Source organism: Entelurus aequoreus, linkage group LG07 (genome assembly GCF_033978785.1).
Source record: "Entelurus aequoreus isolate RoL-2023_Sb linkage group LG07, RoL_Eaeq_v1.1, whole genome shotgun sequence".
Lineage (NCBI taxonomy): Eukaryota > Metazoa > Chordata > Actinopteri > Syngnathiformes > Syngnathidae > Entelurus > Entelurus aequoreus.
Window position 1 is genome coordinate 28808793 of NC_084737.1, and position 17071 is coordinate 28825863.

Genomic DNA, 17071 nt, shown 5'->3' on the forward strand with positions numbered 1-17071 from the left:
CACACGAGTGACTGCAAGGCATACTTGGTCAACAGCCATACAGGTCACACTGAGTGTGGCCGTATAAACAACTTTAACACTCTTACTAATATGCGCCACACTGTGAGCCCACACCAAACAAGAATGACAAACACATTTCGGGAAAACATCCACACCGTAAGACAACATAAACACAACAGAACAAATACCCAGAATCCCATGCAGCACTAACTCTTCCGGGCTACATTATACACCCCCGCTACCACCAATTCCCGCCCCCCGAACACTGCCCCCCCACACATCAACCCCCTACCCCCCCTTCGTGCGTCAGTTGAGGTGGGCTGGGTTTGGTGGTAGCGGGGGTGTATAATGTAGCCCGGAAGAGTTAGTGCTGCAAAGGATTCTGGGTATTTGTTCTGTTGTGTTTATGTTGTGTTACGGTGCGGATGTTCTCCTGAAATGTGTTTGTCATTCTTGTTTGGTGTGGGTTCACAGTGTGGCGCATATTAGTAAGAGTGTTAAAGTTGTTTATACGGCCACCCTCAGTGTGACCTGTAAGGCTGTTGACCAAGTATGCCTTGCAGTCACTTACGTGTGTAAGCAGAGGCTGCATACAAAATGTGACTGGGCAGGCACGCAGATAGTATGGTGAAAAAGCGGACACGACGACAGGTTGTAGAGGACGCTAAAGGCAGTGCCATCACGGCACGCCCTCAATATTGTTGTTCGGGTGAAAATCGGAGAATATTTGCCCCGGGAGATTTCCGGGAGAGGCACTGAAATCCGGAAGTCTTCCGGAAAAATCGGGAGGGTCGGCAAGTATGCAGCTGAGCCGCATCAGAGTGGTCAAAGAGACGCATGCGGCTACGGAGCCGCGGGTTGCCGACCCCTGGTCTAGTGTATAGAAAAGCGCAATATAAATCTAATCCATTAGTATTATAGCTGTGTAGTAGTATTGTATGTTTGGGTGGGGATCCTACTTTTGAAATAATTTGTACCTCTTTCACAGATCACATTTAGTTCCCCTTAAAAAACTCCCATGTTGTACATTGGATAAAGTGAACATTCCTGTAACTTTCTGTCTGTAAAATATATATTTTTATTAGCATTCTTGTAATCTCAGTGTTTCCCACACATTCATTTATTTGTGGCGGCCCGCCACGAAAGAATTACGTCCGCCACAAATAAAAAAAAAATTTTTTAGAAATATTTTTTTTTGTCCTGTCCAGCTTCTCAGGAAAATCATATAGTTGATGTAGATGCCCATATAGGCTGTTCAGATTTACTTTACAAAAGATAAGTGTAGGATACTTCTCTTGTTGCCTTATTTGTATTTGACCACTACTGTTTTCTGTTTATTTGTTACTAGGGATGATACTCGAAACCGGTTTTCCCGGTTGTTTGATAAGAAAAGAACCGAGTCCTCGGACTCGAATCCCTTTTTGAGAACCGGTACCCGTTATCGAGACCACTATAGTAAAGAAAAAGAGTTGATTCTTTATTCGAATCCCGTCCCGAGCAGAAATGCTCCATGGGACATCACAAGAAATGACGTCACGTAGCTCAATCATTAGGCGCAGATAGCGAAAGCAGGAAAACAATGGACGGGAAAAAGCGCTCCAAGGTGTAATAAAGTTCAAAACAAAAGCTATAATCCATCGAATAACTTTACTGAGAGATTTTAGCAGGGTAAAACACATGACGAACACTTTTACGACCAACCGGAAACATAGCAACCAGGCTAGCAACGCACCTCCTTTACGGCAGCTGTCGCAACGTTCTTAAAGCAACCGCAGCACATACATATATATACACAACATACCGTATTTCCTTGAATAGCCGCAGGGGCGTTAATTAATTTAAAACCTCCTGTCACACCTGCGTTTACCGGAAACCGGCGGGATGGCCGTGCATGCGGTAATTATTTTAAAACCTCTTCTCACTCCGGCGTTTACCAAAAGGAATCCATAAAATTTAGGCGTGCGCTTTGAGTGTGATGTAAGCATACCATCATGAAAAGCACATTTAATTAAAAAAAACGTTATTATGGTCTTACCTGTACTTATAAATGGAGTCCATTTGCAGCTCCTTCTGACCAAAAGCATCGATAACTTGTTTATAGAAGTCTTCCTTATTTTCTTTCTTCAGTTTTAAAAGTCTCTGTTTCGATGGAGATATTCCTTTAATTATTACCTCCTGCTTCGATTGAAAGTCCAGTTTAGAAAACTGTTTTATTTTATGTATGTAATCCTCCATTTTAAAAGTTCAGGCAGAGGACAGAAAAAAAAATCTCTTGCTGCGTGTGTTCACTTCTTATGCAGTACCGGAAGTCGCAAGAAGGATCACTAGCGCGGCAGCGCCCTCTACCACCAGGAGGCGGGAGTCATTTAATGACTTATACAGTATTTCACACACGCAGCTACGGTATATTAATAAAACATAGCTGCTTACTGTTCTCTTTAGCATACTGTACAGGTATTCAATAGCTTGGACCTTAAATCCTACTGAAAAGCTCTTTATCTTTTTTCCTTTGTGCGATTGTAAACTACTGAAAGCAGTTTCCTCCATTTTGAAAATGAGGACAGATGCGTCACTCGTGACGTAACGAATTTGACCCGGTGGAAGTTCTAGCCATATGCTAAATATTTTGCGAAACGAGTTTGACCCGGCGAAAATTACAGACATGCGATAATAAAATTAATATTTTGCGAAACGAATTTGATCCAGCTTCAATAATAAACCGGCGATAAGGCCAAGCATGCGTTAATTATTTTGAGAAACGAGTTTGACCCGGCAGTAATTCTAGACGTGCGAATACTATATTCCCTGCGCCAATTCAAGGAAATACGGTATATCTCCTTTTTTTTAACTTTTGTTTTTCTTTCCTTGTAAACAAAACAAAAATCACACTGTATATGTGTTGTCTGTCTAATTATTAATAATGCAGACGAGGCGTGTTGGCTGAGTTCTTGACGTTTACTTTCACAGCGTGGCAACATGCAACACTTTTCGGGGCTACTGCGCATGCTCGTCACTCCCGTTGCATGCTGGGTAGTGTAGTTATATTCTCTAGCTCATAACATCTTTCCCCCTATAAAGAAATAATGTTAACTCAATAAAGTGTATTTCTTTTTTTAGCTTTAACTTTTCATTATTTAGAATTGTAACCACATTTGCAAACAACTTTTCTCTTCATAGAATTTTCTTTCAATAAAGAAATAAAGTGCAAAAATGTCAAAGCATCATAACAAACAGTTATGTCAAATAGCAGCAGAAGTGCACTTTTTGGAGAGCTGTATTATTTTCAGTTTTGTGCCCAAGGTACTGATTTTATTTAACACTATAGTATTATTTATACACCTATAGTGATCACAGAGACAGGTTGTTTTTGTGTTACTGTATATATTTGTTTCTCTGAAAAATCCCACTTAATATACTTTGGGTAACAACAGTCAATATTTATTTATTTTATTTTTTTAGGTGGGTAACAGTCAATATTTATTTATTTATTAGATTTAATTTTTTTCTTATATAATAAAAGTGAGCTTTTGTTAAACCAAATATTGTGTTTTTTTCCATATACAACAACCTATCTGGACTCGATAAGAGAATCGATAAGGAATCGGTCCGATAAGAGGATTCGATAATAGGCTCGAACTCGATAATTACTTATCAAACATCATCCCTATTTGTTACTGACTGTGGCAGGACACCTCTGACTCTGTTTCACTTTATGTTGCTGGTAAATAATATGGTTGTAGTAGTAGGCTAAAGTTAAATTATTTAGTATGCACTAATTAAAGGGGCAGAGCTTTAAGAGACATTTTAGCTTTTATATTTTATAAGATATATTTTTTGTAAGAACCACAATTAATAAATATATTTCAGTGAATAACTTATTGTTCAAATCTGTATATAAATATGTACATAATGTGTTGTAGTTATATTGTAAAATGGATGGATGGATGGATGGATGGATGGATGGATGGATGGATGGATGGACGTTTAAAACAAAACTGTTATTAATTAGTAAGTATGCATTTTTTGAGCCTTTTTAGAGAAAATCATATTGTAAATTATGCAAATTACTTGATGATGTCATGGTGACCACGCCCATAGCCACGCCCCCACCGCCACAGGTATCTTGGCAGTTTATGGGAAACACTGAATCTACTAACATTTCATGATTAATATCCACAAATATACATTCTTAATAAATGACAGTAGAATAAGCACGCATCAGATTGTGGAGTAATAGTGTAATGACCTAGCATTTACAGTTTATGTATCCAATTTTTTGTGTGGCCATAAACGCATCAGTGGCTTAGTGCTATAAGTGTGTGCGTTGGCGCAAGTGAGCAGGAGAGGGCGGCTGCTGTTGATATGACATGACAAATAGTTTTGGCATGGTTTGCACGGCAGAAAATGACCAGTTTTGCTAGATAAAAGGTTTTTACTAATGTTTTTGGTGTGGTTACGGTCGACAAACAGTTTTGATCAATAAAGTGATCGATGGAATTCCTGTGCTCTTTAAAGCGTCTCGACAGACGTTACAATAATTGAACAGTGTTGACGAACATTGTTTTATCTGTTGTGGCTGCTTGTTGTCACCGGTCACTCTGTTGCATTGCAAAATTCTACAGAACAAATTGTTATGTGTTTATTTTGTTTAGAGTTCAGATTGGATTAGATTTTGTGTGGGGCATAGATTTGCTGCATGCAGGACACGTGAGCAGTGCGCAATTGTACAGACGCGCACCTTAGAGAAATTGTTGCCGTGCGCCCTGGGTGAAAGTCTAAGAGAGTAAGATGACAGTGCCAGTGTGAAGGGACAAAGGGCAAAAGGACACGTCGCTATTAAAAACAACCAACCACTCATGCACCAACCGAGTAAGCAATAAACAACACACTGCACATGTATCTGTTCAATCACTCACAATGACAATCAACATGGGTGAAGAGAACAAATTGCCCTGTGTCAGTTAATCATTATGAGGTTTTTACTTACGCAATTTTGTTGACAGTTGCATCCTCAATATCATCTGAAAGAGAGCAAAGTGATTTCTTTTAAACAATAGGCTTAACTAACATTGAGAGTTTTAAAAAGATAAATATGAATGCAACTACATTGTGCTGAAAAAGTGATACAGAGCATTTACTTGGAACTACAAATCCTAAATTTGAAGGTGCTGAGTGAATTTCCACCTATGCCATGACCAAAATGCACATAAATGTATGGGGTGGGAAAGGAGGAAAAAAGCAGCTGTTGTCACTGGCCTCAGAGAGGTGTGTGATTTAGGGTTTTTTTGGTACATGACTTTCGTCACCAGAAATGTTGATACACAAATACAAAAAAACAACACTTAACGTACCAATACCTAGATGCACTTCATACAATCATGAAACATGAGATTACAAATATGAACAAAAGGTATGAAGAGTGATAGTTGAACATGATTGAACAGCTCTGTGCACAGCACTGTAATTTTTTTTTATGTACCCATGTTGGCCTTTTATTTAACATTGACTCCATCAACTTCAGAGTATAATGTTGCTCATCATTTAGCTGCAGGCCTAAACTGCACTGCATTTGATTGTGCAAAGCAACACATAATGTAGTCCACCTAGCCACAGCAGAGCAGAGAGACTTTGCTTGCTGGACAGCCAACATCTGCTTTAAATGAAAGCCAGTTATTGGATTTGTTATATAACCGCCAGCTCTGTAAGCCCGAAAAAATGCCAACAGGATTTTGACAACATAAACTAAAGAAAAAAGAAAAAAGTGGAATTTCAAATCTATAAAGAAGATTAATGTAAATAGTTGTTTGCAAGAAAACAATGAATGTTTAAATGTTGAATTAAAAAGAACAGTTTGCCATCTTTTCACAATATTTTTGTTTTACTGTTGAGGAAACCTGCAAAGGGAACTTTTATATGACCAAGCCAGTAAATATGGGTGACAACAAGTTGGCCTGTAACGTGTTTTATACACTCAATGAAAGTATGTTGTTGTCATAGTGAAAAGGAGCCTGAAGCTACAACATTATTTGTCTTGGAACAACATTCTCCCCCGCCCCTTCCCTGTCTTGATCCACAGGGATACTGCCTGGAGATGTAGTTGCATGTCACGATGTTGCTCTATGTCCCGAGACATGCAATGATGCAATGTAAACATAGATTAAAATAACATTCATGCAAACATTGCAGAGTGCCATAAATAAATATTTTCATCTTTTAAAAAATGTTGACAATGGTAGTTTTTTTCCTGGGCCTTCCGATGAATGTTGTAATGTGTGGAAAATGAGAATTCATAGGTAACAGGCTCTAAATCAAAGATCTTCAACAGGTGGTCCGCAGACATACTGCAAGGAGGGTCATAAAATATTTAGTTGACTGGACTTTTTCATATATCTTATTGTTCCACAAATTAAAATGTTTTTAAATACACAACATTGATCCAACACACTCTAGTGTTTATAAATGTCATTGGCATGGACACCCCTACTCACTGTACCTTGCAGTTTTAAAATAAAAACATAAAACAACTATATTTTATTCATGTTAGCATTTAAGCTAGCACTTTAGCAGCCAGGTAGCAACTAGCAATTGCTTCTATTCCGACAAGTGATTTTTTCCCGGACATAAAAAACAGTGGTCAACCAAGCCAAGATGGCTGTTGTACAGCAAGCAGCATGTGCATTAAGTACAAAAGGGGCCTGTATACACTACCGTTCAAAAGTTTGGGGTCACCCAAACAATTTTGTGGATTAGCCTTCATTTCTAAGAACAAGAATAGACTGTCGAGTTTCAGATGAAAGTTCTCTTTTTCTGGCCATTTTGAGCATTTAATTGACCCCACAAATGTGATGCTCCAGAAACCCAATCTGCTCAAAGGAAGGTCAGTTTTGTAGCTTCTGTAACGAGCTAAACTGTTTTCAGATGTGTGAACATGATTGCACAAGGGTTTTCTAATCATCAATTAGCCTTCTGAGCCAATGAGCAAACACATTGTACCATTAGAACACTGGAGTGATAGTTGCTGGAAATGGGCCTCTATACACTTATGTAGATATTGCACCAAAAACCAGACATTTGCAGCTAGAATAGTCATTTACCACATTAGCAATGTATAGAGTGTATTTCTTTAAAGTTAAGACTAGTTTAAAGTTATCTTCTTTGAAAAGTACAGTGCTTTTCCTTAAAAAATAAGGACATTTCAATGTGACCCCAAACTTTTGAACGGTAGAGTATATTCCTGCAAAAAGCAGTTATGAGCAAAAAAATCCAACTATGCAATGGAATAAATCCTTATACTTTATCCATCTATCCATCCATCCATTTTCTACAGATTATTCCCTTCCGGGTCGCTGGAGCCTATCTCAGCTACAACCGGGCGGAAGGCGGGGTACACCCTGGACAAGTCGCCACCTCATCGCAGGGCCAACACAGATAGACAGACAACATTCACACTCACATTCACACACTAGGGCCAATTTAGTGTTACCAATCAACCTATCCCCAGGTGCATGTCTTTGGAAGTGGGAGGAAGCCGGAGTACCCGGAGGGAACCCACACAGTCACGGGGAGGACATGCAAACTCCACACAGAAAGATCCCGAGCCCGGGATTGAACTCAGGACTACTCAGGACCTTTGTAATTGTGAGGCAGACGCACTAACCCCTCTTCCACTGTGCTGCCCTCCTTATACTTTATAAAAAAATTTAAAAAGATTTCAGCGATAAAGGGTTATTTGCCGTTGGAGTTCCCAAACATTTTGAACTATTGTGCACCAGACATCAATCTACACGACAAAAAAGATGGAAACTTGAAAAAGCATGGAGGGCTACAACTTTTTAATGTGTGGTTGTGTCAAGGAAATTGGTACCAAGACTCTACCGAATAAATATGCATAGTTTTTGCTTGGGTAAGGTTCCATTTCATGATTTAACTTTGTGTCTACTGCCATATTTATTGCTTGCCCTTGCTGTTGCACGCGCTGTTTAAGAGTTTGCGTGTTTTCCCGTCTACATCAAACTATAACAATAGAAGTCAACATTTTGTGTGTACTGAAAGCTAAATCTATGATCGTTGCCTTTGGTGAAAGCTTAACTCTTTTAGGTTTTCACATTCATTTTATTTAGGACTTGCTGAGTTGGTGCTTTACGGAACACTCGTGGCAAAAATGTGTCTTAAGACATACAAATATCAAGATAACACTAAATATGAATAACACAAACACTAAAAATTAAAAGTATATCAAACAAACCTTTAACGGAGTGGTCACTGCAAACTTCTGCATTAAGTGAATGGTACTTTTGTTATACTTTTTCATAAAATCTTGCACTCTTCCGCCATTCTTGATTACCTCTCGAGGAACTTTGAAGAAACATTTATAGCATAGGGCATTTTTCTTCCAGAAAGGCTAAATGGTGCGTAGTACCCATTGAGAACAGACGCTGGCTAGACCACCACGTGTATTCAATGAGCCGGCCGTGAGTCAGAAATGACATCATTTTGAATCCAAGCAATTGGCGGGCCAGTTGCCTGCTACTGTAGCGATTAGCGCGCCAGTTGCCAGCTAGCAATTAACATGCCAGTCGCCAGCTAGCGATTAGCGCACCGGTTGCCAGCTAGCGATTAGCAAGCTATTTGCTAGGTAGCCATTACCAGCACTACTGCTATTATTTGAATATCTTAATATTGCACTATAACAAGGTGGCTTTGACAAATTTGATATAAAACTATGTATAAGTAGGGGGTCACCGGTCCATCAGTGTGGAGGTATTTGGTCTGGACAACATTGAAGACCCCTGCTCCATATTTAACATTGCTACTAATAGTGCCGCTACTGTTCAACACAAGTTCAGGTGTTCTTTTGTATGCACCAAGAGCCTTAAAACACACTTTGAATTAAATGTTCAACTTGGGTGTCAAGAAGCAGCCCAGTTTATTGACCAAAAGTCTCTCTGGTGCTCTTACCAAAAGTGAGAATCTGTTGGTGAGTGGATAGATTTGCCAACAAGCACTGGATTCCCCTCCCCCACTACATTTGTTGTGTTTTGCACAATAGCCCTACCACAATCTAGCCATACAGATTGAAGGTTTTATAACCCACTTCCTCCCCTATTGTGTCCGATTGATCAGGAATGGCTAGAAATTACATTGCTGCCACGTAATTCAAAAAGAAAAAGGCCTGACATACCTGTGATAAACTCAGCAGTCTTCTTGAAGCGTGCAAGTATGAGGTAGGAAACAATGTACAGGCATGTAAACAGGAGTACACAGATCTGTGTATGACAGAGAAAGCAGATTAAGATTTAGTGAGGCACATCAATTTGAAAGTGAAGCAAATAATACGGAACAGCCTATACTGTAATTGCATGTACAACTGATTGTTACTTGACTTATTATGGGTTTTATTTTGATCATGGTTTGTTTTGGACATGCTTAACAAGTGCATTTAGGAAAATTGCAATATTACACTTACAAAATTTAACAAAAAAGACAAGGAAGCAGCAGAGTTATCCCTTTCTGTTCTCCAGGTTTATTACTTATAATTAATTCACTAATACTACTTCCTATGTTTAGGTGTTACCATTTTCTAGTAAGGCTAGAAAAGAGAATGTGTAGAAAAACATATCGTAGAAAGAAGAAAACATGTTGAAAAAAACTAAAGTAGTAATATATATACTGTATACTACTAGGGATGATACTCGAAACCGGTTTTCCCGGTTGTTCGATAAGAAAAGAACCGAGTCCTCGGACTCTAATCCCTTTTTGAGAACCGGTACCCGTTATCGAGACCACTATAGTAAAGAAAAAGAGTTGGTTCTTTATTCGAATCGCTGGGAACGAATCCCGTCCCAACCAGAAATGCCCCTTGAGACATCACAAGAAATTACGTCACGTAGCTCAGTCATTAGGCGCAGATAGGGAAAGCAGAAAGCACTCCAAGGTGTAAGAAAGTTCAAAACAAAAGGTATAATTCAATGAATAACTTTACTGGGAGATTTGAGCAGGGTACAAACACATGACCAACACTTTTACGACCAACCGGAAACATAGCAACCACGCTAGCAACGCACCTCCTTTACAGCAGCTGTCGCAACGTTCTTAAAGCAACCGCAGCACATGCATATATATACAACACATCTCCCTTTTTTAACTTTTGTTTTTCTTTCCTTGTAAACAAAACAAAATCACACTGTATATGTGTTGTCTGTCTAATTATAAATAATGCAGACGAGGCGTGTTGGCTGAGTTCTTGACGTTTACTTTCACAGCGTGCTCATAACCTCTTTCTTAGCTGCCGGGTGAGACAAGAAACAACACTTTCGGGGCTACCGCGCATGCTCGTCACTCCCGTTGCATGCTGGGTAGTGTAGTTGTTATATTCCCTAGCTCATAACATCACATCTATCTATCTATCTATCCTATAAAGAAATAATGTTAACTCAAAGTGTATTTCTTTTTTAGCTTTAACTTTTCATTTTTTAGCATTGTAACCACATTTGCAAACAACTTTTCTCTTCATAGAATTTTCTTTCAATAAAGAAATAAAGTGCAAAAATGTCAAAGCATCATAAACAGTTATATCAAATAGCAGAAGAAGTGCACTTTTTGGAGAGCTGTATTTTAAGTTTTGTGCCCAAGGGACTGAATTTTATTTAACACTATATTATTATTTATACACCTATAGTGATCACAGAGACAGGTTGTTTTTGTGTTACTGTATATATTTGTTTTTCTGAAAAATCCCACTTAATATACTTTGGGTAACAACAGTCAATATTTATTTATTTTGTTTTATTTTTGTTTAGGGGGGTAACAGTCAATATTTATTTATTTATTATATTTTATTTTTTTCTTATATAATAAAAGTGAGCTTTTGTTAAACCAAATATTGTGTTTTTTTCCATATACAACAACCTATCTGGACTCGATAAGAGAATCGATAAGGAATCGGTTCGATAAGAGGATTCGATAATAGGATTCGATAATAGGCTCGAACTCGATAATTTCTTATCAAACATCATCCCTATATACTACTTTAGTATACAAAATAGAAATTGGGAAAAAAAAGTGTTACTGTTAAAAATAAAGATCAAAAAATTGTTGAGTGAATTAAAAAGTGACTAAACTATTACTATAAAATAAAATCTTAAGCAAAATGTACAATATTATTGTGCTTTTTTACAGCATCCACGTTCCCCACAGCTTAGCATTTTAGAATAAAATAGAATCCCTTTTATTGTAACTATGCAGTCGTTGCATGTTTATTGTAGCACATTGGTTACAGGCCTGGTCGTGGTAAACACATTTCTGTGACGGAAGCACGGCTAGCAGTGAAGGAGGGGGAAAAAAAGCCTAATTCAGCAATTTTTGATGAGCTTGGGGATGGCTATATTGTACCAGCACCAACATTTCCCATAGAATTGTATCTTTTATCCTGAACTACAAGGAACTAATGCAACAAAATTTAGTTTTTGTCTGTACTGTAAAGTTCAAATTTGAATGACAATAAAGAAAGTCTAAGTCTAAGTCTAGAAGAACCAGAGATGGGAGAAGTATTTATCAATCCAGAATATTTCCTTGTATAGACTAAAAAAGAAAACTAAAGTAAAATGAAGTGGTTGTATGCGCACATACAAACCATTATCTTTTATTTTGTCAGCTCCCTAAAAGAGAATTGAAAGTCTAATCACCTGAACGGTGTTTCAACACGCTCAACTGGATTCCCAAATGTGTCTCTCGCCAGAAAAAGGAAGTGACCACATTAGAGCGAACAGATCACATTCTGAGATGCATGACAATCATACCTGTGCAACATAGGGTTTCACAAGCATGTTTTTGCAATAATAAACAATAAGTATAGTTTTAAGATAGCATTTGAGATGCTTTCAAAACTACTTCAAAGATTTTATTAAGTGGTGGGAAAATTAAGCCAAATTTATGACGCACAACATTTAAGAAATAAAAGGGAGCGGCATTTACCTCATGACTTAGTGAAGGGTGGTGAAAAGAAAAGTACAACTTGTTTATAAGATCAGTTAGTGGAACACCCTCAGGAAAAATATTTGTATTATTTTGTGATTCTTTTGTGATAAATGTTAGTGTTAACTGCACAACTGTGTTATACAAATTTACAAAATTACACATTGGGCACAGTAAAAAAAAAAAAAACACGTTGGGGTGGGGCCCCTCCCCTTTTGTGGGGACATGATGCTTGACCCACTTTAGAATCGTGACAAATACAAAGGAGACATCTGTGAAATTTGCATGGTAGGTTAACAGCACCCTTTAGTTCACGCTGTTGAAAGTCAAAGTCACCAAATGTACTTTGTGTGTCACACCTAGCTGCAAGATGTACTATGATTTACTTGTCATATGTTCATCTTGAACTCTTCTTACCAGGCAAAGGGTGTGGACCATCAGTGGCTCCTTTATCTAATTACATCCCTCTAGTCATGTTTGTCATTTGCACCTACTCTGCCAAGGAGATGTTTTTAATTATGTGTTTGCTTTAATGTTTGCATGTCTCAATATGCAAAAAGTATTTGATCCATTGTGTAAACGGAATAACAAAAAAAAGGAACAAGAAAGAACCCATTAGGTTTTGGTGCTGATTAACATCCAGACCTGCACAGAAAAGTACAGTTTTAATTGCTTTTTTATTTTTATTATTTTTTATTTTTTTTATAAAAAAGGTAGCAAAGATCTCAGCCACCCAACTTTATGGTGAAGTAGGGCAGAGGCCTTATGAACTAAATTGTTCTAGGGGCCACATTTCTTGAAAGCCAAGGACCGGGTGCCAGACTTTTCAGGTTTCCAGGTTTTATCGAATCGTCTCTCCTGAAATCGTAATCGTAAGGTGCCCAAAGATTCCCACCTCTACTCATTACGACAGCACTTTTAATAAGGATGTTAAACGTTACTCAAGTCTGTCTGTCTGCTCATCTTTGGCAACATCACCATTAGTCATCAAAACAAGAATGACGGATACATACACTGGCCAAGAAAAGGTCACAACAAATGCAAACGCCACAGGACAATATCAATTAACAACATAACTTTCAGCTACAGCCTGATAGCAAAAGCCACAACAAATAAACACCACAACACAATAATATAAAACTGCAACACAACTTTAATCCACAAAAGGACGCGTATAATAATGAATACGTTTATTACAAACTGTAAATGAAATTAGAGTGCAAATGAAAACACGGCTTCACCACTTTAGTCATATTTTTTGCACTTAAACTTCCCTGCTCCACACTTCTTCTGTTTGAGATTGTCATTACTGCCACAAGTGGTGGAAAAGTGTATTACAATTGACAGACAACAGCTGAGGAACAGATACTTTTTAGCGGCCTTCTAGGAAACGCTTCTGGCCCAAAAATTGGCCCTGGCCCTACGGCTAAGAAAAACTGCTCTATACAACAGGAGTTCTATGGTGTTTCTAGGAATTTTCTGAAAAAATGTAAAGTCTCTCCTAAGTTTTGAGCTGAACTGTCATTCCCGGGCCGGATTTTAAAATAGGCAATGCAACCGAACAAACTGGACACCATTCAAATTAAGGATTGTTTAATTAGAGTGAGCGCTCCATGCTGCGCTCAAGCTCTTGCACAATTAAAGGAAAACAGACTGGCTCAAAAAAATGTGCGCAGTGCATGCGTGCCAGTGAATGGACAGGGAGGGAGGGTTAACATGATAATTTGTACCAGTGTAAGTGTGCTCTAAATTATCCCCGCACTCCCCACCAAATAGTTGGTCTGCGACTGTTCAGCCTTGCCAATGGGGTCCCCATTCACCTGAGTGGTTAAGTTAGGCTATGTTGCAGTCTTAGCAAAGTTTTTACCATCCACCTAAACAATCCACCCAACCACCCAGCCGAAATAAGCTTTGCTACGGTTGGGAAAATGGCCATGGATGTTTGAGGAGAGCACAGTTGGAATCAGCAGATTAACTAATTAAAATCACACATATAAAAACCGCTCAAAAGCGACAATTATCTCAGGTTGGAGGGATGAAGGCAAAATTATGAAAGAATATCAGTCAAGAATGTGAAAAATGTGCAAACTCCACATGGAAAGATCAGCCAGTTGGCATTCAGTCTCAGAACCTGTAAGTGCGAAGCAATAGGCAACAAGGATATTAACTTCCTGGAACGAAGCTCAGCTAAAATGGTTTCAGACTGAAGCGGGAAGTAATTTGGACTTCTTTTTCTGCAAGTAAAGCACAAATAGTCACCAACATACAATATACACACAACCTGTTAAGATGTGATAGGATAAGATGGATAAGATAAGCTTCAACCCAATTTATCCCACATGAACAGAACCCCGGCACCTGGAACTTGGCTGAAATGAAAATATTCTACTCGTTGACAGTTTTCAGGCACAGACTGTACACAGACCGCTACTGTATTGTAGCTTCCACTATGACGTAAAGGATGACATGGTCGATCAATCGATTTGTTGCAAAACCGTAACCACACCAAAGCAAACAAAAAATATTTTTCCACAAACTCACTCAGCTGGGTAATATTGCCTTAAGTCTGTATTGCGATATATAGTACAGATTCTTGAGATAATGATCAAATTTACCATATATTATTTGGCAAATACAGGGTTTCCCCCAGCTTGCCAGTATACTTGTGACAGTGGGGCCATGTCAAGGGACATGGTCAATATGACATTAGCGATACATACATTCTCTAAAAAGGCTAAAAAAATGTTATACAGAAAAAAAAATCAAACATTTGTTATTAATTATGATTAACATTTTTTTTCCACAATTGTTGCTACTTATTGTACAATGTACTTTGTTGAGAATGTTTCAAGTTTCTACTTTTCCAATCCTTTGTGACATTTTTTTTATTAAAACAACTAGCAACAAATTTAGCGACCAGCTACTCTTGAAAGAAAAGTACAGTCTTCAATTATATTGTTTCTATTACATGTTGTCTATATCACATAGCCATGCACACATAGTGGACTAAGTCACTGACACGTTCCCAGCCAAATAAACAGTCAGACGTCAAACTCAACACTACACATTGCTGACAGGTCGCTATAGTATCAAGCCTACCATATTCTCTGCAAAAAGCTGACAATCTTAGGTAAAATAAGTTATTTGTGAAGGATTTTGTTTGGAAGTTGTTAGCAATTATTTCGGAATAAGCGAAATAGGATGTAAGTTTTGTATGAAACTTGCTAAAACCGACATCTGAGAAAACAGCAGGTCATGTTGGTATAAATAAGTCTAAAGGCACGTTATAATACACTATGTAATGAGAGCAGCTTTTTGTTGAAGCAAATGGCTTGTTCTGTGTGATATTGGTTCATTTAATTTAATGGATGCTGACAAATCTACCCCGTTTAAAAGAATAATCCACTATGGGGAAAAACGCTTTGATAATTGTAATAATTACAATAATTAAAATTACTATAAATATGTAAATAATTTAACAGGCATTCTTCAGTTTAGTGAAATTAAGAAAATGGAACTCTGGCACATACAGTATATTGAAGGGGGAAGGGGTTGCTAAGATGTGGGTCATTTTCTTTTTGAGGAACAATACATTGACACATTTTCGCCCTTGTTTGTTAACCCACTAGCACAGTTTCTGCTCATTTTAACTTACTGTCCAGTAGAGGTACAGCTATCGATTATTGTGCTTGAATCTTAAAGCAAAACAAAAAGTGTAGACAGCTTGTTGCTCAAAATACTGGTAAGTTAAAGGCCTACTGAAATGATTTTTTTTTTTTATTTAAACGGGAATAGCAGATCCATTCTATGTGTCATACTTGATCATTTCGCAATATTGCCATATTTTTGCTGAAAGGATTTAGTAGAGAAAATCGACGATAAAGTTCGCAACTTTTGCTCGCTGATAAAAAAAAGCCTTGCCTGTACCGGAAGCAGCGTGACGTCACAGGAGCTAGTATTCCTCACAATTCCCCAATGTTTACAATGGAGCGAGAGAGATTCGGACCGAGGAAGTGACGATTACCCCATTAATTTGAGCGAGGATGAAAGATTCGTAGATGAGGAACGTTACAGTGAAGGACTTGAGAGGCAGTGATGGACGTATCTTTTTTCGCTCTGACCGTAACTTAGGTACAAGCTGGCTCATTGGATTCCACACTCTCCTTTTTCTATTGTGGATCACGGATTTGTATGTTAAACCACCTCGGATACTATATCCTCTTAACTACACGGTTAAAAATGCTCAGCCTGGTAAGGCTTAACTATGCTGTTGCTAACGACGCTAAGGCTAATTTAGCAACTTAGCAACCGGACCTCACAGAACTATGTAGTCTCTCCTTTTTCTATTGTGGATCACGGATTTGTATTTTAAACCACCTCGGATACTATATCCTCTTGAAAATGAGAGTCGAGCACGCGAAATGGACATTTAAAGTGACTTTTATCTCCAAGACAATACATCGGTGACACACTTAGCTACTGAGCTAACGTGATAGCATCGTTCTCAAATGAAGATAGAAACAAAATAAATAAACCCCTGACTGGAAGGATAGACAGAAGACCAACAATACTATTAAACCATGTACATGTAACTACACGGTTAAAAATTCTCAGCCTGGTAAGGCTTAAAAATGCTGTTACTAACGACGCTAAGGCTAATTTAGCAACTTAGCAACCGGACCTCACAGAACTAAGATAAAACATTAGCGCTCCACCTACGCCAGCCAGCCCTCATCTTCCCATCAACAGCCGTGCTCACCTGCATTCCAGCGATCAACGGCGCGACGAAGGACTTCATCCGTGGGTTTGGCGGCAAGCATCGGCTAGGCATCTGCTATCAGGGTAAGTAGTCCTTGTTGTGTTGCTGTAAGTATTGTACTTAGCCGCTAAGACACCGATCGATCCCACCTACAACGTTCTTCTTTGCAGCCTCCATTGTTCATTAAACAAATTGCAAAAGATTCACCAACACAGATGTCCAGAATACCGTGGAATTTTGTCGAAGAAAACAAGAGGCTTTTCTATCGGGTCCGATGGGGTCCAACCACTTCCGTTGCTTTTGTGACATCACGCGCATAAATCATATCCAAAGGAGTTT

At 38.4% G+C, this 17071-nt stretch overlaps 1 protein-coding gene across 1 annotated transcript in view; it reads right to left on the minus strand.

The window, feature by feature from the left end:
- Nucleotides 1-17071, minus strand: part of LOC133653639 (limb region 1 homolog-like protein) — a 32891-nt gene that overhangs the window by 7000 nt on the left and 8820 nt on the right. Inside the window, exons 2-3 of the mRNA XM_062053147.1 lie at nucleotides 9182-9266; nucleotides 4988-5021 (exon numbers count right to left, since the gene is read on the minus strand). Coding sequence (XP_061909131.1) covers nucleotides 4988-5021; nucleotides 9182-9266 — 119 coding nt within the window. The remainder of the gene's footprint in view (nucleotides 1-4987; nucleotides 5022-9181; nucleotides 9267-17071) is intronic.